This window comes from Coturnix japonica, chromosome 27, assembly GCF_054131305.1.
Source record: "Coturnix japonica strain WE chromosome 27, WE-NBRP24, whole genome shotgun sequence".
NCBI lineage: Eukaryota > Metazoa > Chordata > Aves > Galliformes > Phasianidae > Coturnix > Coturnix japonica.
In genome coordinates, this window is record NC_140689.1 from 7,976,972 (window position 1) to 8,001,341 (window position 24,370).

General features: G+C 40.5%; 1 protein-coding gene across 1 annotated transcript; it reads right to left on the reverse strand.

The window, feature by feature from the left end:
• Positions 1–6,748: 6,748 nt before the first annotated feature.
• LOC146756497 (kinesin-like protein KIF20B) lies at positions 6,749–13,028 on the reverse strand. Its single transcript, XM_085524409.1, has 7 exons — positions 12,868–13,028; positions 12,114–12,233; positions 10,405–10,605; positions 9,886–9,966; positions 9,031–9,157; positions 8,343–8,485; positions 6,749–7,331 (listed from the first exon to the last, which is right to left on the reverse strand). Exons 3-7 carry the CDS (start codon positions 10,465–10,467, stop codon positions 7,251–7,253), a joined length of 495 nt encoding a protein of 164 aa, XP_085380535.1. The 5' UTR covers positions 10,468–10,605; positions 12,114–12,233; positions 12,868–13,028; the 3' UTR covers positions 6,749–7,250.
• Between the last annotated feature and the right edge of the window lie 11,342 nt (positions 13,029–24,370).

Here is a 24,370-nt window from a genome sequence, read left to right on the forward strand (position 1 = left end):
GGACCCGACCCACCGACCGACGGCCCCCTCTCTGCGATTCCCCTGCCGCCTCCGCCACCGAGCGACGCTTCCCCCCCTCCGCTGCCGCTGGGCTCCTCTACCGCATCCTCCGAGCTGCGTCTCCGCTGCTTAATGACGCTGCTAATGCTGTCCGGATCGCCAATGCGCTTCCGACCGCCGCCGGCTCAAGTCTCAACGCTCACAAAATGGCGGCGGCGACTACGGCTCGCAAACCGCTTCCTCCAACCGTTGCGTCATGTGAAATTGGGCTGAGGGAAAAAAGGGGCCGGCAGCTTGGAATGCCCCTTTTGTTCGCTCAGCGCGTCCCCATTGGGTGATGCTCAACCGCTCCGCATGCGATTGGCTCGACCTGAAGAACATGAATGTGATTCGCTGGACCATCTCAATCTACAGATGATTGGTTGCTATGGCCAAAAACCCGCCCTCACCTCTGCGTTCAGACTTACGATTGGTTGTTTTTCCCCACTCCCCTCCTCTAACTCCCCGGGCCAATCCCTCCCGCCTTCCCCTTCAGCCCTCAGTTCTGATTGGTGCTCCGCTGCGATCCTGCCTTTCCTCCTCACCCTCCACAGAGTCACACAGAATCAGTCACAGAATGACCCGGGTTGGAAGGGACCTCAAGGATCATGTAGTTCCAACCCCCTGCCTAGCAGGGCCACCAAACATAAACCTTTACTAGATCAATCATACACATTTACTAGATCAAACATAGATCTTTACTAGAACAGGTTCGCTATTGGCCAGCCGTTGTTGTGGTAACGCGGCTTTCCGTAGTCGTAGTAACAAAGCCTGCTCGTGATATTCTCCCAAAGATAATAATAAAGCTTGTGTAAATAATCTCGGTGGCGAAGTGTTTTCTCCACAGCCCTTCCAAAATGCTGCTCCTTTATGAGGAAACGAAACTGAACTTGATGCCTCTATGAGACAGGCAGGGCAGCCAGGTCTGATAGATAGATAGAAATACTATCATAGAATCACCAAGGTTGGAAAAGACCTAAAGCATCATCCAGTCCATCCACCTACCACCAGTATTTGCCCACTAAACCGTGGTAAGAAGCCATTCAAGAATTAAGTACTTTCCCAAACATCTAAGGTTGCAGATACTACCAGAGTCAAACACCGTAGGTTTTCAAACCTCAGTTTAATTACATGTAGATTACCTCACTGTACTGTAGGTTTTCAAACATCAGTTTAATTACATGTAGATCACCTCACTGTACATGAGCTCAAGTCCTTTGTTCTCCAGCCCAGATTCACTTAAGGAAGCAGATGGTGTTTCTCTGTGGTTCACAGAATCACAGAATTATCAAGGCTGGAAAAGACATGGAAGATCATCCAGTCCAACCATCACCGATACTTCCTGGCTAAATCATATTCCTCAACACCACATCCAAGCATTTCTTGAACACTCCCATGGTCGGTGACTCTACCACCTCCCTGGGCAGTGAATTCCAATGCCTGACTACCCTTTCCGAGTAGTAAAATTTCCTCCCAAAGGAGGAAATACTGTTTTCCCCAAAGGGGAAAAGGAGCCCTGCAAGGGAAAAGGAGCCCTGCAAGGGGAAAAGAGCAAGGAAAAGCAGCCCTGAAAGAGAAAAGCATTACAGAATTGGAAAAGGAGCCCTGCAAGGGGAAAAGGAGCCCTGCAATGGGAAAAGAGCAAGGAAAAGCAGCCCTGAAAGAGAAAAGCATTACAGAATTGGAAAAGGAGCCCTGCAAGGGGGAAAGGAGCCCTGCAAGGGGGAAAGGAGCCCTGCAAGGGGAAAAGGAGCCCTGCAAGGGGAAAAGAGCAAGGAAAAGCAGCCCTGAAAGAGAAAAGCATTACAGAATTGGAAAAGGAGCCCTGTGTAGAGAGTGTTTTTTACAGCTAGCTGAGAAGTGTCGTAAACACGGTGCAGTTAATCAAGCAGCCATGCCACCTGCAAGGACAGTGAGATCAACAGGATGCCCTGGGATGGTGAGAAACTAACCATGGTTTTGTGAACTTGGCAAGGGAGTAACTTTCAGGATGATAACAACAAGCTGCAAAGATACTCGGGGATGGTATGTAATTGGGAACCAATGAAGAGCTCCACTTTTGCAATATGTATGAGCTAATTATCCGTATTATAAAGGTACACGCAGCCAAGGAATAAACGAGAATAGCTGATCATATGTCAATGACAGGTGTGGTCGTCTGCTTTTCTCCCGCCATTCTGCAACAATTGGTGACCCCCGACGTGGCCTACCAGGAAGGATCGCAGCAGCGAAGGTGTTCGGATTCTTAAGCAGCGGGGATAGCATACACCAGGAAAAGAAGGTGCAGGTGCTCTACATGACCTTATAGAAGGGCCTAGCTGATACGGGCCGACGACGTCCTTTAAGGCTGCAACAGCGCGCTGACAAATAGGTATGGGAAGGCAAGTGGTTTATGAATTATTTTCTTGCTTTTTTAAAAAAAGGTGTCAGGTATTTTCTTGTTTTTTGAAAAGAAAGCGTCAGGTTAAGGGGACAGACTTGCAAAAGGAACTCCCCGAGTTATTAGCGTATGGGTATGCTAAATGGTTATTTCAGAATCCGCATTTAGTGCATGATCTTTTTGAGTGGCGTAAATTTGGAGATGCAATTTTTCAGGGAATATTAGATGGGGATAAAACAGCTAAAAAATGTGGGAAGTGGTGGCATATGATTTATAATGATTTGTTGCTACATCAGGCAGAAAAGAAAGCGGCAGAGCAAGCTAGTGCTGTGCAGGGGAGGAATAAGAATTATAATGAGTGGTTGGATTGCCCGGTGCCCCCTGCTGTGTCCACTGTACAGTTGCCGCTGGCCGCCGAGCCTGCATTGCCGGTGGCTGCGGAGCCGAGTGCCCCGTCTCCGTCTCCCGGCACGTCTGTATCAGACGAGCCGCCTGCATCGACCATGGCGCTACAGCCGGCCCCCTCGACCCCCCTTTGCAATGAGCCGCTCCCTGGGGCACGGAGTGCCCTGGTGGAGGCCGTCGCGCAGGAGTGGGAGGGGGCTTGGGCTGCGCTGGCGCGGGCTTGTTTAAAGGCAGGAGACGGTGAGGCGTTGGAAGCGGTGCAACAGATGGTGCTGCCGGGGGGGTATTCGCCTAATGTTGCAGGCGGGACAAAGGCTACTATCAGTGCTTTAGATTGGAAGTTGTTGTCACAATTGCAGTCTACGGTCAGTCAGTTTGGAGTAAAAAGTGAGCCAGCGAGACAGATACTGGATTATACCTGGAGTACTCAGGTTTTGTTGCCATCTGATTGTCGTTTGATTTTTTCGCAGCACCAACAACTGCTATTTAATGCTTATTGGGAAGAGATGTGCCAACAGAGTGCTGCAATACTTAGGCAGCCCGGAGATCCCTTGTATAATGTCGCCGTTGAAGAACTTTTAGGGGTGGGTCCTTTCATCCGGACGGAGGCCCAGGCTTTATTAGGACCAGTTAAATGTAGGGAGTCAATGTATCTGGCCAGGCAGGCTATGGATAAGATCAAGGCACCAGGTGGGCTGCCGTCTTATATGGGAATCCAGCAGGGAAGAAATGAGGATTTTGGAGCGTTTCTAGATAAGGTAGCTGGAGCCATAGAGAAGGCTGGAGTACCAGAGTACATGAGGGAAATAATGCTAAAACATTGTGCACTTCAGAATTGTAATGCTACAGCTCGTGGCATTCTAAGTACTTTGAGGAGTAACTGGACAATAGAGGAGGCGTTAGACAGATTATCGAGTGTGCCCACAGGGGCTCAGGCTTTCATAGTTGAGGCTATTAAAGAGCTAGGGGCAGGATTAAAGGCACAGGCTGAGGCTTCTCAGAATCAAGTGTCAGCAGCTCTTGCACCCTTACAAGCATCTGTGGTAACCAGTGCAGGCCCAAGCACCTCTTTTAAATGTTTCCGGTGTGGCACTAAGGGACATTTGCGACGGAATTGCCAAGCTGTCGGTGTGTGGTGCCAGAACTGCCGCTCGGACAACCACACCACCGTCACCTGCCGTCACCGGTCAAGAAACCTCCAGCCCAGCGCGAGAAAGAACAGCGGCCGCGCTCCGACACAACCAGCCATTCCCAGCCAGCGGCCGCCTGCCGCCCCCCCCACGTCGCTCACCGCGTTGTCAGTCTCTACGGCCCCCCCGCCCTTCAGTCCGCCTACGTCGCTCGTCGCGCCCCCGCCCTCTGCTCCGCCCACGTCGTTCTCTGCGCCTCGCCATGCCACCCCCCCCTCGTCGTGCACGGCTGCGTCTGTGCAGCCCATGTGTAACGTAGTTAAAGACACGGACGGACCGAAACCAGAGGATCATTGTGATCCCGGTCCAGTAGATCCAGAAAGAGAATCGGACGCATTTCCTCCTGATGATACTTTGAAGGGAGCAGGAATGACAAATTTCCCTACAGCGCACTGTGATGTCTTAGAGCAGTGCAGAAAAGAAACTATATTAAGGGGTGATGCTGACACGTTGCAAACCTTTCCTAATCAGGTCCCCCATTTGGAATCCCTGCTTTGTGAGGCAGTGAAGGAGCTAAGGGAGTCAGTGAGAACATACGGAGTTCAGTCAGCCTTTACATACAATCTTTTGGTTGCAAACAGTGACAGTTACTCTATGACCCCTCACGACTGGAAAACTGTGTTAAGAATGATCCTCTCTCTTATGCAATACACCATGTTTATGACTGAATACCAGCTACATAATTTGACTGATATCTTTTTGCCTCAAATTGGGACAAATCCATGTGGCACAGCACCTCTTCAACTGTGTCAGACAGATGTCACTCACGTTCCTGAATTTGGCTGTCTAAAATATGCACATGTAATAATAGATACTAATTTTTCTTACGTATTTACCACAGCACATACAGGTGAACACAGTCATGACACCCGTAAACACTGGTTATCTGCTTATGCTGCTATGGGAATCCCACATACTACAAAAACAGATAATGGGCCTGCGTATACCTCTAAGGCCACTCAAACTTTCCTCCAAGAAGGGGGTGTTAAACATACTACGGCCATTGCTCATTCTCCCACTGGACAAGCTATCACTGATCACATTTATCAAACATTGAAATCCATTCTTATTATTATTAAACAAAAAAGGGGGAATATGGGAGACACGCTACAAGAAATATTATGCAAGGTTTTGCTTGTTTTGCTTGTGCTGAATTTTTTGAAAATATTATGTAAGGTTTTGCTTGTTTTGTTTGTGCTGAATTTTTTGAATCGTGATCATAGAGATACAGCTTATGTGAATTGTCATTTTGAGGCTTCCCCAGTGCTAAAGGAACAGCCTATGGTTAATGTTTGGAATATGGCCACAGGACTTTGGGGCTGTCCCCTACCACTGACAACTTGGGGTCATGAATATGCTCGTATTTCCACAGGGACTGGCCCTTGGTGGGTTCCAGCATGATATCTTCGGTCTCATCTGAAGGCAGAAAATAGCATCCAGCCTTCATAGTAATTGTAATTGTGTGTTTCTTACTTAGTGATATTGCTTTGTAACTTGCTGTGTTATAGATAATATTAGTAATAGTTCGACATAGTGTGTGATTTTCTGTTTTACCAATGCAGTCTCAAGATTTAGAGTTTAAGGCATTAGCTAGGATGTTGTGTGCTTCTTCTATTTTAGTAATAGATCAGATGTGTATTAAACAGGATTTGATCTAATCAATGCTAGAATCTACAGGAATAGCTCTTTTAATGTTTTAGTACTGTTTGGTTATGATATTATTAGCCTATTAATTAGCTTTTCTTAATTTGCAAAGACAAAACCTGGAAAGGAATCCCAGGCAAAGAGATGACCCTGTATCATAGAATAGATACCTCTCTTACATCTAACTAACTGGGATTTTTGAAATATAACCATGCATCGTTTTAGACAAAAGTGCACGCTAATAGAACTAAATTTGATAGTTTATTCTGTTTTCCAAGCAGGTGTTCCACTTGGGCTCTATATCACGCACTGGCCATGCGGATATGGTGTACAACTGGAAGAAATCCTTCAGACCCTGAATGCAGGAGAGAATCTGTGATGGGTGAGAGAGGAAATGTGCACCTTGAAGCAGGGGACGCCCTGCTGGCACTACCTGTCGCATCCTCCACCAACATGGCTTGCTGTTTCTCAAGGGTCAATAAGTAATAATGCCCCTAGTGATACTCTAGTACGTTTGTCCTCTAAAATTGGTTCTATTTGACATGTTACTTCATAAAATTGCACGATCATTAATCAATTATTAGCCCAGATAACTCAGTCGGTAGAGCATGGTTATGAGCATCTTAAAAGCATTTATTGCACAAATTTTAGTGGTCATTAAAATCAATATATCAGAGTATATGAAAATTGAAGACTTTTCCTGATCAGTTACAGATTAACACAATTGGACCCTCATGGATTTATTTTCAGTTTACAGAAACTTAGGTTGCAGTACAAACATGTTTGTTCTTTTTAGTGGGTTTAACAGTAATGTTGTTATGTTGTATTTGACTTGTCTCTTTTTTCACTTTTAGAGTATTGTCAATCGAGGCCTTGATTGAGTTATAATAGTTATGTTATTAATTTAAGTAGTGTTGCTATTCTATAGGCAGTATTGTAAGAAGAATTCTATGGAGCGTCCGTCATGGATCCAGATGAGAAGTTCACAGAACAGCAGCTACGAAGCAGGATAAAACTACATGAGAACTGATTGAACAAATGAACTGAACTGCTTGTTAAATATGATTAATCGGTCATTAAATCAAACCCCTTTTCAGCCTAAAAGAAAACGGGGGAAATGTAGAGAGTGTTTTTTACAGCTAGTTAGCTGAGAAGGGTCGTAAACATGGTGCAGCTAAGCAAGCAGCCATAACACCTGCAAGGACAGCAAGAACAACAGGATGCCCTGGGATGGTGAGAAACTAGCCATGGTTCTGGGAACTCAGCAAGGGAGTAGCTTTCAGTTGATAACAACAAGCTGTTAAGATACTCGGGGATAGTATGTAATTGGGAACCAATGATGAGCTCCACTTTTGGAATATGTATGAGCTAATTATCCGTATTATAAAGGTACACGCAGCCAAGGAATAAACGAGAATAGCTGATCATATGTCAATGACAGGTGTGGTCGTCTGCTTTTCTCCCGCCGTTCTGCAACAAACATCTATATACAAATTTAAGAACACAAAGGAGTAACTGTTACTGTTTATTAACAACCAGTTTTAATAATACGATAAAAGTATGTCCTGAGAAAGGGGAACAAACATGCTTCTTCAAGGTTTTTTAGCTGTTCTGGATCTCAGCCGTCGCTTGATGATCAGATGATCACTTTCCTTCTTTTGTTCCTCAGATTCCTGAAGAAAACATTTCAAAAGTTACTCATCTTTTCACACAAGACTGACAAGCTCTTCTTGACCCACGCAAACATATTTCTTCCCCTAAATGGATTTCAGAATGGCATTTGCTTATTATATTTTATTCAGAAAACTATGGGATACCGAGATCATTTTAATGCAGCTTAATCACAAGGAACAAATATGGAGAATGTACAAAATCCTGTTTATCTTAAAAAAGCACACACATCTGAGGAAAGCCTGAAGGCAGCTTTCATTTTGAAATACTTGTTTTCAAAAGAGTATTATAATACTTGTTTTGTGAAACATGAAACGTTCAGAAAACATTTTTAGCCTCAATCCCTGTAGATATGACTTGCCCAGAATTTCAGTTCTCGGTTCAGTTCCATGTTCTCAGAACTACAGTGAGAGAAGAAATTCTCATCTTCTTCATCCTCTAACAAAAAAAAATAACATTTTGGTTTCTGCCCCTATCATTCGTCAAATCATCAAAAAATTCAGAGGGATATTACAGTATGGGCAAATGATCACTATGCTGAACAGAAAAAGGACTCTAATATAATTAAAAGATGCAGTTCCAACAGAGCAAGAATGTTCTTAGCACAGTAGCTGCCGACAGAGTCATGAAACTGGCACATCAGATCCTTTGCAAGTTGGCTTAGACAGGAGATCATAGTTTAAGCATACCTAAAAAGCTGTCTAAGTTGTGCTCTAGAAAAGCGTGTAGTAGAATAATCCCACTCCGACACACTGAAATTATCTATGATTCCAAATTAGAAGACATCTCCGTGATTGCTACATCACCTACTTAGTAAACTGTAAGCCAGCCAAACACAGAGATCTTTGAGGACAAACTAAAACAGAACAGCAGGAAGACCAACAAGAATGACTTGGTAGAATAAAGAAATACCTCAGTACTTTCAACCTCCCCCTGCAAATAGATGAAACCTCCAGTCTGTTTGGACTCCTTAGTAGTTTATTTTAAGCCAAGACTACAGTATAATCGCTTACCGAAGAAGCAGGTATATCTAGAGTGCCAGAAACAACAGTGGAATACAGCTTCCTTTTGCATCGTTTTGGCTTGGTCTCTCCTTCTTCGAGACTTTCAGGTTCGCTTGATTTAGGAGAACTTACTGCTGACATCAGCTTCTTGGCTAGAATAAATTTGTTTTGATACATAAACCAATCAACTTACTGGTTTTGTGAGTCTTTAAATCACTGAATGCAAAAAAAGCTTCGTAACAAACTTGGTTTATAAATGACACGTAAAATTTAAGTGAAAATACTCAGAAATTGTATTTGTTCATCGAGGTTCTTTATTGCTTCTATAGCTGAAACAGTTTATAGCTTCAGGTACGGCGGCTTAAAGCACGCATTAAAATGGAGCATGAAAGACAATCACGGCTCAGAAGTCGCTGGAAGTCAGAAACTTCAGCAGGAGTTAAACAACAGGCCTAACTTTCGTGCTGACAGAAGCACAAGACAGAACCAACTTTCTCTGTATACTTGTAGGTTTTCACAAATGTAATAATGAATCTCTGAAGAGACGAATAAATGCATTTACTTCATAAATCAAAGGACAAGACAACTTAACATGGCAGACAAGTTCTCTAAGAACACATACATTAATAGCCTACAGCAGAAACAAGCCATTCTACAATGTCTAGAAAACATGGAATAAAACTTATTCTACACCAACCTTTAGAGTGTATAATAGAAGGAGAGCTTTGGATAAAATCTCCAACTTTTTGCAGTGTTTCATCCTTCTTTTTAGTCAGTCTTGAAGCATGTACTCGCTTTCTCAGGAAGTAGTCTTTTCCGGATTTCTGTTCAACAGAGATGTGAACATGTGAAACAAGAGCATTGTTTAAACTTCATTTTAGTTCAACGTTATTTTAAGTTGACATTTTGAGCTTTACTACTGACACCTCTGTTCATTATGCTGATGATACCACAACGGCAAGTAATGTAGACAATTTTATACCTTTCAGGGAGTTGTCAAAATCTCAGCTATTTCAAGGCATACGTTTCTTAAAGTTTCTTAATAAGGCAGTAGTTTCTTTAAAAGTAGCTCCCAAGCTGTGGAGTTGTTTCTTACATAAGCTGTTCTAATTACATAAAATAAACAAACATACAAAACAGAAGACAACAGATGGGAAAAATCTACTACTCATACTCTGACCATGCCAAGGATACTGCTATCACATGTGAACATCTGTTTTTAATAACTGCCATGCATATTAATGATATGAACCTTAGTTTAATACAAGGGCTTCACTTACAAAAGCACACGATAATACACTAAAGCTTCTCTTCCCAACTATTCAGTGTGCAATATCCTTCCCTCCAAATCATTACACAGTACAGCCATTACACGCTCTGGGGACAGACTGACTTGCCCTTTGGTTAGCTTATGGAATTTAATAGGAAGAGCTCATAAGCATGTAAGATTCCCATTCAGGTATACACATAAGGATAAGACACTGCTTCTTTCGTGTGACCACACAATTACAGGAAGTCCCAAGCTAGCTTCAAAACTAGAACAAAAAACAACCATTTTCTCGTCACTTGCAGAGGGTGAATTAAAAGCCATGACACATTTTGTATTTTTCATGTTCTCACTTTTCACAGAATCCTGGGAAAATAAGACAAGTTTCAGCCATGATTCTTTTGGAAAGAACAATTGATGTCACAAAAGTGAACACTTTAAACACTTTTGCTGATAGAAGGGAAGTATTTGCTAGTGGTAACTATTCCACTGTAAATCAAATAATACATAAGCATTCAATTATAAAAACAGGACATTAAGATATCAGTATTAGACATCTCATGATGTCTAAAAAGCTGATTTATGTCTACAGGTTTCAAAGAAAATACACAGTGGAGTTAAGAGAAATTCCCTTCTCTTAAACCATTATCACTGAGCTTGGCTATTAGTTTTGTTCATTAAAGCAGTTCATTGATTAAATTCTTCAACTACTTTACTGAGGTAGAAATAGCATTTTTTTAATGCTTAAATGAGAATGGTAAAAAGGCATCAGATATTTTGTTTTCTGTTGGGTCTAGGTCATACCTCATCCATGTCATCACTTCTTTTCTTTTTTGCCTTAGGCATTTTCACTCCTAAAGGTATCATGCTGCCGTGCTGCTTTATCTCCGTCTTATCAGGTTGCAGAGGTGTCAGTGGGATTTCCAGCTCCGGTTTTGGGAACCGACTAGTTTTGCCATTTTCTGCGGACACTCCAGAAGAGTCGAGGACAGTTTCCAAATGCTCCTGATAGCACAGAAGAATTTTAAGTGCAAGTGTTAAGGTAGCCATGAGATTAAAAAGCTATAAAGCATCTGGAAAAGGATATGTAAGCATTCGATTTTCCTGCTGTAAGAACACTTGTAACAGAAGGAGTCTATTTCAGTTACAGCAGAGTTTTACCCCTCTTTCCTAGAACTTGTTACATTTAAAATTATTTCCAATCTATGATCACAAAAAAAGTTCTCCATGTTAAACTGAGCCTGATACTTTACAAGTCATTTTTTCTCAAGGGCACAGACAACTACACTTTTTTTTAATAGAGAATGGTGGTAGAACTGACACGATTTTCTTCATCTCAACTCTGCTGCGTCAGAACTGGGCAGGAACAGGAGCATTCGATTCAAGTGTTCGATTAACTTCCAGCTTAATCTTAGGGAATTTGCCCTTCCTCTTCTACACTAGAGATGTTATTTACATAAGTAAGGTCCAGCTGGCAAGGTGCAAGCCCAGTACAAGTCATTAAAGAACTCCATTGCTATCTTTTCCCTGGAGAGAATACAGACATTCAAGCAATGACACCGTACTTAAGCTGAAGGCTATCATGTACCTGCTCATGGTCAAATGGCAGCAAATGCACAGCTAAGTGACAGGGAAATGTCAGTATGCATTTCCCCAGCAGCACTTACTGTCCACAATCCACCCAATCCTGTTTTTCTCAACAGGAACAACAAAGTCAGAACTGAGATCACCTGGACGACTCCTTCTCTATGGCAGGAATTCAGCTAGCATATCAAAAATGAGTTCAGATGCTGGTTGAACACATGGAAGACAGGCTGCTGGGGACATCAGAAAATGGTAGATGGCTGCTTCTACTGCTGCTAGTAACTAGCAAACTCCAGTGTCCCAAACACAGACTAGCAGCTTTTACTACTTACACTGTTCCGACCCCCTGAGGGGAGTCTTCTTCCTCTCAAAAAGTTACCAAAGATTGTAGAAAGACAAAAAGTAGTCAGAGCCACTTTATCAGGCTCTGCTAAGAATCTGAATGGAGTATCACCACCCACTGTATTTCCAAGAATTAAGTTGGTTAATAAATACTTTGTTTTTAAAATATATGTAACTGCTATTTTATGAAAGTTAGCAATTAAAAACTTATATAGGAATGATTAACATCATCTGCTAACAAAACAATATCCAGAAATCCTGCAGAGGAAGAAAATAAGTTCAATTTGCTGTGCCCGTTTCAGTGGCTCCATGAATTTTTTCCAAGTAACTTATCTAATCATGAGCCACTTCATAAGCATTAACATGAGGAGAGTTTTCAACAGCACCTGACAAAAATTCATCACACAATTGTTTCAACAGCTTTTATTCCTATCAAAGGCTATAAAAACAGGTGATCTGATCACCTTGAAAGGGATAAATAAATTAAAACTTGGGAATCGTTTAGAGAACATGAGATCTTTTCCTACTCATTCCTTATCAAAAGCAATACAATCACAACATTTTCAGATCTGAAGTTTCATACTAACCTCAGATTCATTTAATGAAGTGAGGCTCCTAGTACATCGACGTGACAAATAATTGTCTTCAGCTTTGCATCTTAATGGAATACTTTCTCCAGTTTTAGTTTTGCTTTCTTGTTTCCTAGGCTGTAAATATTTAAAAGGAGTAAAGATTAGGCTATGCATTAGACCTCCAAAATATCTCGAGTTTTCTAAAGTTACAGTGTAAAACCTCAAGCTCAGACGCCACATGAACACGTAAGCTGAAACACAGCACAAGTGTGGGAAGGTAGTAACATCTATTCATTGTGTGATCTTCAGATACACCCTACTGGGTCTCACTAACAGTCTCAGGCAGTATTCTGCCTCCAAAAGAGAGAAAGCGAGACATTATTTAGGGACAAAATCTGTAACGCTGGTCGTTTTGTCATCCATTCCCCCCATACTCTGCACGCTCACAGCTGCTATGTTAGAACACCAAAGGCTAAACCTCTGCCTAATCTTCAGCATCCACATACGAATACATGGAAAACTGCATGGAAAAGTTCCATAATGTACACAGAGAGATGGTGTTCTAGTGAATAAAATATTTTTGAGAAGATGAGAGCTCATGCTTGAGTGGAAGACAAAAAGAACCAACAAGTACTCATCACTGAATATGTAGTTAAAGGACTATATGCTAAGAACATTGATTCTAGCTCCAGTATCTCCTAGGAAAACAGAAGAACAAAAAGGGGTTAACAAGATGTTAAGTACTGACTTTCTATAAATATAATCATACCTTTTCATTTACAGAGTCATTCCTTCTACTTTGTCTTTCTTCAAGTAAAGGTATTTCTGGCAAACACTGAGGGCTACTGTGGTTAATGCGTTGTTTTAATTCCTTTATAAAGTCATCTTTGTCAGCCAGTTCTTTTCTTAACTCTTCTATCACAGTTGCATTATCCTAATAAACAGTAAAAACTGCTGAGTTGTGGGATTGGCAAAAGGAATTAACACACACAAGCAGTATTGCAATTACTTAGTAGCATCAGTTTTAGAATTGCAGGCTAGAACACTTAACTATTCAAGAACAGTAACATTTCACGGATTTGTACGGTCACTGTTACAAGTGCAGTAGTCACAGAATTGCCTGGGAAGTTGTAATACAATATATTTTGATTCTTCTATTTTACTTATGTGCTTCAGCCTTCATCTCTCTTAAGATATAATAACCCGAGCTTTTATTTGTTCCCAAATCCTCGGTACTGTGAGAAAGTCGGCAGTTGTAGGGGAAGTTTTGCTATGAGAACATCTTTCTTCTCAGAGAAAGTGAATCCAAACATTCTCAAAAGAGCACAACTCATTTAGTCTTCTGTTTAGCTTCTGAAATTCTATGCTACGGCTTAGATTGGCTATCCTGATTAAAAGCTGGATGTTGAAATAAGAAATGCAACTTCCAGAGATCATCCCCCCTCTGCTTTTTGATGCTTCCCTTAATCTCTCTCCACGTCCCCTTCTGTCTTTTCATGCCATTGTAGATACTACATCAGAGAAAGCAAAGAAAGTAAGAAACCTGAGACAGAACTACTGTCTGAGTATCGTGCCTAGCTTGGGATCCGGAAATGCTGTGAATTATCAGAAAAAGCTACAGATGTCCAGTATGATTGTAGGATCATAAGCATCAAACTGACATCTGCTTATCTGAACTACTGAAAAAATTGAAATTTTAGTAATTAACAGAAATTCTGTTTCTGAAGAACAAAAATAAAAGCTGGTGCTTTTTTTGGTTAGTTGCACATGATGTCAATACGACAGTGTTCAAGAACAGAACCACACCCAGAATACAAAGAGCAGGTACAGGAGTTTTACAGAATTTGTGGGTAGCTAATCAGGTAGGAGGAAAGGAGAGCTGACCTTGCTTGAAGCATACACAGTAGAAACAAGCAGAATCTTTAAGACAGCCTAGAATTAATAAGTTTTTCAAATAGCATAAATAAGGACTCAAGCTGATAAAAAGAGTTTATGGTAAGACATTTCAATTAACATATCGTGATGTCACTCAACAAGATCAGGTTACATGCATGTATAACATATGTATTTACTATGCAGATTATTGTATTTAAAGCAATCTGCCAGTGCTCTGTAGTGACTAATTATTTGAATATCTTTCATGGTCTACCACTAATTTCAGTTGGCCACTTTCATTTTGCTCCAATTTTTTTTTTTTTTTTGACCTTTTTCCTGTTGCTTGGAAAACCTGCATCATTCATTTAATAAAAATTAAGAGCAAGTAAAATACCTGCTTAATTTGTTGGATATAGAAGTCTTTATAATCCAGCTCATCCTTAAACTGGTTATTAATCCTTTCAAGTTCATCCATCCTGTTCCTGAGGGATTCCTCCACAGAACGCATCGTGGACACCTGTAATGTAAGCACAGCTCACGGTTCATTAAAAGACTTCTGTAATCCAACCTGGCCAAATACTTCTTTGTTAATTAAGAGGAATTCACAAACAAGTGCTGAGTAGGAAAACGACAGCAAGTGCAAGGTTACCAAGGAAGACATTAATTCATTTTTAAGCTTCAATTTTCCACCCCAAGCACACCCAATAAACTTTCAGACTAAGATCCTGCAAAATGGGTTTTAAAATATCTACTTGTTTAATAATTAAATTTTAACTATTAACATCACTGAAGCTGAAATTGAAGAAAAAAAATATACATGCTTATATTAAAGAGCCTCTGGAAATTAGTCTATTTCTCTTCAAGTAAATAGCATTCTTCTTCCCAGTTATCAGCGTTTTTTCACAAGACTTAGGTTTTAAGCTTTGGAGTTACCACGGATACCAATGGCAAGTCACCACTAACGTAGAGATAATAACAAGTCCCCTCCAGAGGCAGATTAGCTATTCTCTTCACAAACCTTATTCCAGACTACCAACCAACTTTACTTTCCTCTGTTCATTATCTATGTGAAACCATGTTTTAACTTCTGGTCCCCTCTAGAGCTTCAATGGCAACTTTACCTAAGATTTGCTGCTAGCCACACTAGTGTGAAATTTCCAGCTTCATAGTTAAAGTTTGAGAAGTTTTAACAGCAGAAAGCCAAGCATAATCTTACAGAAAAAAATAGCTCAGTTGACTACAAACCTCGCTTTGTAGTTGCTGAATTTGTTTCTCGGCATCAGAATGTTTGTCTTTTAGATCTGCATACTCTTCTTCTTTCCTCTGCAAATCTTTTTTCAAATTCAGTACAAGGGCAGAACTCTCAGAAAGAATATTTTCTAGCCTTATGTTAAAAATAAAGACACAAAGAACATTACTGTTACACATCTCATGGAAACAGCAATTACAGCTTCATCCATGCCCTGCCTGTTGGTTTCTATTTGTAAATAGACTCTTAAATCTATCCAGACCAGTGACAAGATTTAAACAATTACTTTTGAATTTCAGCTTGCTTCTCATAATCAGATGCTGAAGCAATAAATTATTCAGATGCTATTCTGAGGGATGTACAACAAAACCACCAGCAATCCCCATATTATTCTTCATTTCCTTGCACACTCCTGTTTTCCCTTGGAACTCAAGTAGCATACCAAAGCATCCTAAAGTAGTAGTTTGGCCATTGATAAGCATGCAAATGCATTAAGTCGAAGGGATGTTCCCATTAACTATTTTTAACTCTAGTTCATTCTCAAAGGGCTCTAAGTTAACTCAGTGGTTACTTACGATTCTATACGTTGCACTTTCTCCATTTCACTCTTTTCCATTTCCCAAAGAGAGTGTTTCATCTGCTCCAAGCTGTTTTTCAGCTGCAGAACTTCTTGAATCAGATTTGCTTCTTTGCTACTTAACTCTTCAACCTTTTTGTCTGCATTTGCAGACTTCTCCTGCAGAGTTGCTGTAACTGTCTCCAGATTAACAATAATAGATTCTTTTTCTTTAAGTAATTCATTGAGTTTTGACACATTGTCTTCCATTGTCTTGGAAGCCTCCAGGAGATACTCAAGCTCTCTTATTTTTACCTCACAGTTGGCAACTTCCTCCTGAAATTGTGCAATCACTCTCTGATCTTCTGCAGTCTTTTCTTCAAAGTCCTGAGTTTTCTTTTCTATTTGCTCATGTAACTGATTCACAAGATCATCTTCTTGACTAGTGTGAGTTGTAATCTCACATAGCTTCATTACGAGTTGATGATTATGATTTTCAGCATTATTCAGTCCCGCCTTTAGGTTTTCATTGTCTTGAAGCAGTGCTTTGATGTGCTGACTTTTTTGTGAGGAAACATCAACAATACTTCTGCATACTTCCCAAATCCTTTCAAGACTATAGTAAAGGAGAGGTCCTGCACAAGATCTGAGATGGAAGAAGTCTGTGACTGAATGCATGCAGAACTAATTTGAGATGTCCCTGGCTCATCTTTTTCACAGTCTGAGGAATCCTTTACACTGACAAAGTCAGTACCGATGGCGTGAAACTCTAAGTGACATTTGTATAATTCATCTAATTTGGTCCACATTTCTTTTACTTGTGATGCTTTATCAATTATATATTCTTTGGCAACTTCTATGTTGTTAGTTAGTTGGGCATTTTTGTTTTCAAGTGTCATATTTATAGATTTCTGTTCATCCAGTTCAGAAGCAATTTCCCGATAGTCAGCTTGACCCTGCAGAATTTGTTCACGGAGGACATCAGCTGTTTCTTCAGAAAAAGAAAGCTCAATACGCAGGCTTGTTACCTGCTTACTGAAATCTTCTTTTTTATTTTTTTCTCTTCTGCATTGTTCTTCAAGCACAGTTAAATGATGTTCCAAGATTTCAGTTCTTTCCCTCAGTGCTAGTACTTCCTTTCGGTACGCGGAGCACTTTTGTTTCATGTGTTCAATTTTCTTTTGCTCTACAGTGTTCTTTTTCTTTCTCTCATTTACAACTACTGTAAAACAAACAAAAAAAAAAAAAAGGGGAAAAGGAATGTAGCTCAGATTGATTAAAATAATTATTACATAGCAGTTCACAACACCAAGTAGCAACTTCTAAGTGAAACACTGTCGTAATATGCAAGCCATACCCTCACATCACATAGTATTTGATACTAGTGAAGGAATTAAAGTCCTCTGAACACGTAATCAGGTGCCTCAGATTTCTATACAGAATTAACAGCAAAAGGTTTTCAGTCTGGAAGAACACTTTTACCATGGCACTACTCAAACCTTCCACTCCACACCAGTAGAAAATCTTATTAGATTTAAGAAACATGGGAATGAGATAGATAATTCACAGCTATATTCTTTCTATCTTCCGTGCTTCAGCAATCCCTATAAGGCAGCCAGGAATCACTCCATCAACATCTAAATGGTAGATAAACAGTTCTCTAAGAAATTTCATTCAAACTCACAGTCCTCTTACTTTCAAAAGAAAGATAAAACTCTGGACAAGTTGATCACTTAAGTGTTGATATCTGTCTCTCTTATTCAGTTGATCTCTAAACAAAATATGAGGATTCCTACTTCTGTCCACACTTACTCTTTTGCATATAAAGTTCACTCATAAAGTTGTACAAATTTGCAGATTCAAGTTTCCATAAATATTCCATTAGCTTGGGGCTGTTTTTTTCTTTAACTGGTGAGCAATTAGCTAAAATCACATGCATTTTCTTTCTATCAAAAGCAACTTCTGCTGTATTTCATCACTGCTTTAGAATCCAGTTATGTCCATTCCATAATATGCATACTTTAAGTATTAGAAAAAATAAATATAAGTCAAGACTTACTAGGGATTGTGTCACCACAGCAATATATTCCATGGTGATTCTTGTACAGTCCTTTTATTACTACAACTACAGAAATGCAGAATTTTATAGCGCCCACGTTCAGCCTGCATTACATACAGATTCACATGTACTGCATGGAAACAGCCTCTTAACTCATCTAAGGAGTTTTATATACAGCCCTCAACTGATTTAAAAGTCATACTGAAGAAACAGCAGTGGCATATTCCACCCCAAACCAGGTTTTGGTTTTGATTGCTGCTCCCAGCAACACTAGTGAGGGGAATATGATTTATAAGTAATCTAAACACTTTATGCTGAAAACAACAAGCAAGCACTAAAGCAAGATAAATAAGACTAGGGAGAAGATGTGTAATGTTCAGTCTAGAAGCTCCTTACACAGGAAGTAGGGAAAAAGCATTATTACAGAGCATAGGAAACAAGACCTAAAAGCTCAGAGAATGGTGTAAATACCCTGAACTTGAAGCTGAGATAACCTAGCATCTCCTAAAACACTTTTGCTCGTGCTACTTATATAACTAATTCTACAAAAGAACCAGCACAACATGCCTGTGCTCATTGTTCTACTGTGTATATTTAACATAGCTAAAGAATATATATTAAGCGGTTTTTGAAATTGGACGCTATTAATACTCACAAATAGAAGAAAATTTTAACATGATTGAATACTCAGTACTTCTTAACAGAAAACTTCATGCTGACATTGTGACTATCAGCTACCCATTTTAATTCCTATGTGGAGCATTGCTGTCATTAATTTTTAAATGAGAGCTTTGGTGATATGATTAGAACAAACCCACTACTATTTGGAGTATGGAGGAGTCCACATCCCTCCCTCAGTCTCTGGTAAGATGCATATACGTGATGCCATTCAGTGGTCACATTAGGATTCAATATTTATGCCAAATAAAGGCAGCAGGGACAAATCATCCAAGAACAGCATCTCATCCAAAGAAGGCCTTGACTTTCTCCCTTGCACATATTTTGCAAGAGGAATACAAGAAAGGAAGGGAATACAGCTAAGTTTTAGATTTTCCCTTCTACATTGTATATGCCTTCCGTAATTCTAGGAACACTGATGCTCAGCTGTGCCCAGAAGTGAAGTTAAATGCATCAGAGCTTATCCAAACCATTTTGCTCAAATATTGCCCATGAGCGAGCAATTAGCAGGTCGTCAACAATTTTGATAGTTGCTTCAGGAAAAACAAAACAAACAAACAAAAAAAAGCACTTGAGCAGCTGATGCTACTCAGAAGATCAGCAACAGCAGTTGAAACAATCCTAAAGAAACTGCTTTAAAACTATTACCAAATCTGCAAGTGCATCAACAGATGAGGAAAAAGCAGCAAAAAGGAAAAAAATAGTGCAAAAATCTTTTATTCTTAAGCATTCAAAAATGAACAGCATAGGACCTTCTGAAAAAGGGATATTTACATAACAGTTACTTCTATTTACAGTTTAACACAGTGGCTTTTCTCCTTATACCATAAGGTACGCGCTTCACAGCCTTTTGCTTCCTATCCGGAATAGGAAGCAATTTATTGTTTTGGAAGACACCCTGTTCAACGATGGAAGAAACTGTACCTTTCTTTGGAGGTGGCTCTTCCACAGTAGGCTTATCTTCATCAGTACTGCGCTTTCTTCCCACTTCCAACTCAGTTTTCTCTTGTTTCAGTGCTTTAACTGAAAGCACTGAAAATTGGCTGCTTTCAGTTCCTTTATTAGTGTTCTCTTCTGCCGGTTCTGCTTTAATGGTAGTTAAATGGTAGGTAGTCTTTTCCTGTATTGATATAAGATCAGTTACATTGAAGCTTAACAAAAGGAGCACTTAAGTCTCAGTAATCTTCTGTAGGCAAATATTTACACAAAACCATACAGCTAAAATATTTACCCGGTGACTCTATAGACATCAGTTACAAATCTCAATAGCAGACAGAACAAGTAGACCTTCAGATAATGACAAGTGCAATACTCGGTAGAGTATACAAGGGAAAGCAAGAGCCTAGCAGGTTACAAAGTAAAAGACTTGCACACAATCAAGAGTTTACCAGTTTATCAAAGAATTTCCTGTTTCCAAGAAGTCAACAAAATTACAAACATGGTCAAAGAGCAAATGGTCAGCTCTCATACAAGTTCATCACATCACACTTCTGCTAAGCTGCTAAAATCACTTTCATCGTGACAGATATAATCCAACCTTAAAGCTTAGTCAGCTCTGTCACGCATATTTTAGATTGTGTCCTTAACCACAAGTGAAGCTTCCTTACTTACAAGATGACGATTGTTAAGCCATGCTGGCACTGCCAAGGACTGATTATTCATCTTTAGTAACTTATGAAAAGAAAAGCCTCAGAAGTGTTCAGGCCACACAATCTCACAGATAGAGTTGGAGCCTTGTTCTTGGAAGAAGTAATAGGTGAGGACATGACTACTCATCACAGTCAGCTTTAATACCATGGAAATACTAAGTTGCAGTGATGCAGACAGTCAAAGACTAAGAAGGGTCAAGTTGCTAAGCTTACAAGGTTAGAGATCTGAGTGACAGAATTAACTGAAAACATTTATATGTTTTCAGAGCTACTTCAGGCTACCAAACATCAAAAAATGAACAAAAACCACCAGAAGTGGTATGCACACATACTTAATCAAGCTAGTCTTCACATATTCAGTAGCTCGCGGTACATTAGTCAGGATAAAGTTTTATGGACTGCATAGAACGTGGAGATATCCTGACCATTCATACTCGTACTTCCAACTCTACTCAACATACTTTTACTGTTGCTCTTCCTCTGATGTAGGAGTGTGAGGCAGGAGTCAGTGGAACACACTGATATTTTTGTTGTTTGTGTTAACAACAACTACCTTCAGATAAATTTGAATTGTTTACAATTTCAAGCGAGTACCAGCTACATACAGAAAATCAGTTTTCCAAAAATGTGTTGATTACAAGCATAGAATTAGTGTTTTCCTTTTTTTGTATAAGGATACGGAGATGTGTAAAACTCACATAATCTTTTACTTTTTCTTCTAAATGAGATTTTAAGTCTTGTAGCTCTGTAATAATGTCATCTTTCTGCACCACAATGTCCATTAGCTCTCGAATCCTTTCATTTTGTGCATTCATTTTCTTGGAAATAAAAAATAAAAAAAATTCAGTCATCAGTTTCTAATGTAGTGTTAAGTAGCTGAATTACACAATGCATTAAAGGCAAATTCAGTTAAGCTAAGCTCGGTAAGAAATCTATTAATGGAGCCTACTGGAATAGCATTTTAAGCTACCACAAGTTGGTATTAAAACAATTTTACACAACATCTTCTTGATAAAGTTACCTCAGTTGCTTCTTTAAGTTGCTCAACAGACTCATCCAATTTAATCACCTGCATTTCAAAGTCTGTAACACACAGAAAAGGTTGTATTACATAAGTAGCCAATAGATAGTTTATTAAGTAATCAATTTTTCCAGATATTCTAATGTTTAGGTAGCTTTTGAACAGATTAATTAATTTGCATGTGGTCTTCACTTATTGGGAGTGATTCAAAAGTTTTCTATATTTCTTGGAACGAAAACATTGCATCAACAAGACATAAAGAAGAGTAGAGATTACAATATAAAAGTAAAAATCAAGATATAGACATTTAACCCCATACTTACGAAAGCGTAAAGCTGCTAGTTGCAGTTTAAAGGAGAGGGGGAAAAAAAGAAAAGAAATAACCAAAAACCGTGGAATTGCTGAACCTGAATATACACAAGGAACAAACTATCACTTATCTACAGGCTATGGTTCCAAAGGTAGAACATCTCCTCTAATTCCTACTCAAACTGGTTATTTCTCTTTTAGATTAATGAACTATTTCTGTCTTCTACCTTTCACATCGCATAACTCACCTTTGTTCTTCTGCATCAGCTCTTCTTCAGTTTTAAGTAGTTTGCTGTTTTTCCCTGTTAGCTCTTCTTTGGTCTCCATCAGTTCAAAGTTAGTTTTCTCCAGCTGCTTTTCAAACCAGCCAGTATCTTCCTTCGGGTCCCCCAGGGATACAATGGAACTATGTGCTGCCTCAGCTTGCTCTTTAATATCCATGACATCATAATGCACAGAATCAAGAATGCCCTCAGGATCAACACAGGTGTCAGGCACTATGCTATGTTCTCCACCCTGAAACGTAATTTATAATCAGTTAAAACTGGTGAATAGCTGACTACATAATAGCTGTTATTTCTACACATAGTCTGGATAGCCACTATGAAGACAGCCATACAAGAAGTTTTTAATTTCAGCTTCAAAACCCACCTCACAAATTCACATACAACATGACATTTCATTAGTTTCTCTTTTATGATGCTCCAAAAATATTGGACCATGTTTAAGCTAGCCTATTTTTCCTATGAAGTTATAGGAATGTATAATAGATTGAAAGCATGGTTAGCAACGCTTATTTGGTATTTGCATGCAGCTCCAGAGGGAGCAACTAATGCAACTAATGCAACCAATAGTACAGATATGGTGGTTTTTGAGCATGCTTTTCCTTTTTTCTTTGCATCTTTTAAGCAGTCTTCGACTGACCAGTTGTCCCAGTGGACCACACTGTCAATCGTATTAATCTCCCTCAATTTGCAGTTGGTTATTGTAGTGATCTCACTCGGTATCTGGATTTATAACCTCAGGAGGAAGTCTTCCTTAGAGTCAGAGAATACTGAGTGGCAGGGAGTGTGGAGAAACTTTGGAGAGACTTTTAGAGGACAGACATCTTTAGTGTCATGGAGCTTTACTCCTGAACACTTAAAGAATCCTGAGAGTTTGACTGCATATTTGAGACAGGAATGTTGTGGCTCAGGCAGATCTAAGGAGGCACAAATGACTTGGGGCCTAGCTAATGCTTATCGGGCCTTATTCAATACCATTCCTGAGAGGGAAGATTTGGAGGTTGAGAGAGAGAGTCTCAGGGCCGAGAATGAGAGTATCCAATCCAAACTCGACACTCTCCAGTCCAAGCATAACGTCCTCCGGTTCGGGTACAACACTCTTCAGTCCAACTACAACAGCCTCCAGACTGAGTTCGGTGCTGTCCAGTTCGAGCGGAACGCTCTCCGAGACCAGCTATGTGCCCTCCGGGGTGAGCTGAATGTATTTAACCAACTACCAGGGTCACATGTAGTCCAATTTGACCAGCCATTGGGGGCACATGTAGTCCAATTTGGCCAGCCACTGGGGGCGCATGTAGTCCAATTTGACTAGCCACCGGGGGCACATGTAGTTCAATCTGACCAGCCACTGGGGGCACATGTAGTCCGATTGGACCAACCATCGGGGACACCAGATACAATGTTGGTTGCCCCTGTAAGAGGGCGAAAGACAAAACAAGTTTCAACTCAGTTAGAGAAAATGCAGAAGGAGTTAGAAGAGCGGAGGGAGTTAGGAGAGCAGGACTCAGAAGAGCAAGGGGACTCAGGAGAGCAGGGGGACTCAGGAGAGCAGGGGAAGTCAGAGGACCAGAAGAAGTTAGAGGAGCAGAGGATGTTAGAGCAGTATAAGAAGATGTTAGAGGAGCAGAAGAAGTTTCAGGAGCAGATGAAGTTGGAGGAGCAGAGGATGTCTGAGGGGAATAAGAAGATGTTAGAGGAGCAGAAGAATTTAGAGGAGCAGAGGAAGTTAGGAGAGAGGAAAAAGAAGGAGGGTTACCTGGAGGAAATAACACAAGCGTCAGGGTCAGGGTCAGAGTCTGAAGAGGAGCCAAAAGCTAGATTTTCTTTACGAGAATTTCTCGAGTCCAAACTTATAGATGGGGCAGCCTCATCAACACCCAAGGCCAACCCCCGGGACTTTGGAGTCGAGCATATAGAGGGTCTGAGGAGTGCTACACTCCAACTGAGAAGGAGATCTTAGCCATGTATGAGGGGGTTTGGGCTGCTTCTGAAGTAGTTTGGACAGAGGTTCAGCTCCTTCTAGCACCTCGCTTGCCTGTGGCCCCCCTGTCACGGACACAGGTAGATTTTTGTTTAAACCGTGACAACTACCCAGAATGCAGCATAAGGGAATTTTTGCCTAGAACTCTGGAGGACTATTTTTAACTCAGAAAGGTCAGAGATAGAAAGTTCACACTGATTTCTGGGTCACTAGCCTCACCGTACATCAGCATTTTTGGTTTTTAAATGATACATAAAGTTCTCAATAGCACTGCTCTAGTCGGTAGTTCTTTCCCTTTCCATGCAGCTTGCTCTGTGCATGGCTTGTGAACCGCTATTCAGGCCAGACAGCTGCAGCCCCAAAGACCTGCCATAAATGTACAAATTCTACCAGGATAATGTCTTGGTAGTGGAGAAACAGGATGCGCAGTCATATGGCTCTCACACATACCTTGTACAACCAGCTTGGCTCTGGACTGGGCATCACCAATGTCACAGGTGTACATGTCACTGTCACTTTTCTCCTTTCTGTGCCATCTCGTATTTCCTGCCAGGCCTGAGCACAGCAATGCCTTTCCTCCATATGACGAAGGATGTGGCTTTCTCGCTCTG

Bases quoted from the DNA above. Each gene is read 5' to 3' on its own strand.
- LOC146756497 (XM_085524409.1), bottom strand. From the start codon at position 10,467: ATGATACCTTTAGGAGTGAAAATGCCTAAGGCAAAAAAGAAAAGAAGT. The intron at 9,158-9,885 runs GTTGTTTTTTGT...TCTGTTGAACAG, and splicing joins CTGCAAGTGACGAGAAAATG to AAATCCGGAAAAGACTACTT. The intron at 8,486-9,030 runs GTTGGTGTAGAA...AATTTATTCTAG, and splicing joins TTCTATTATACACTCTAAAG to CCAAGAAGCTGATGTCAGCA.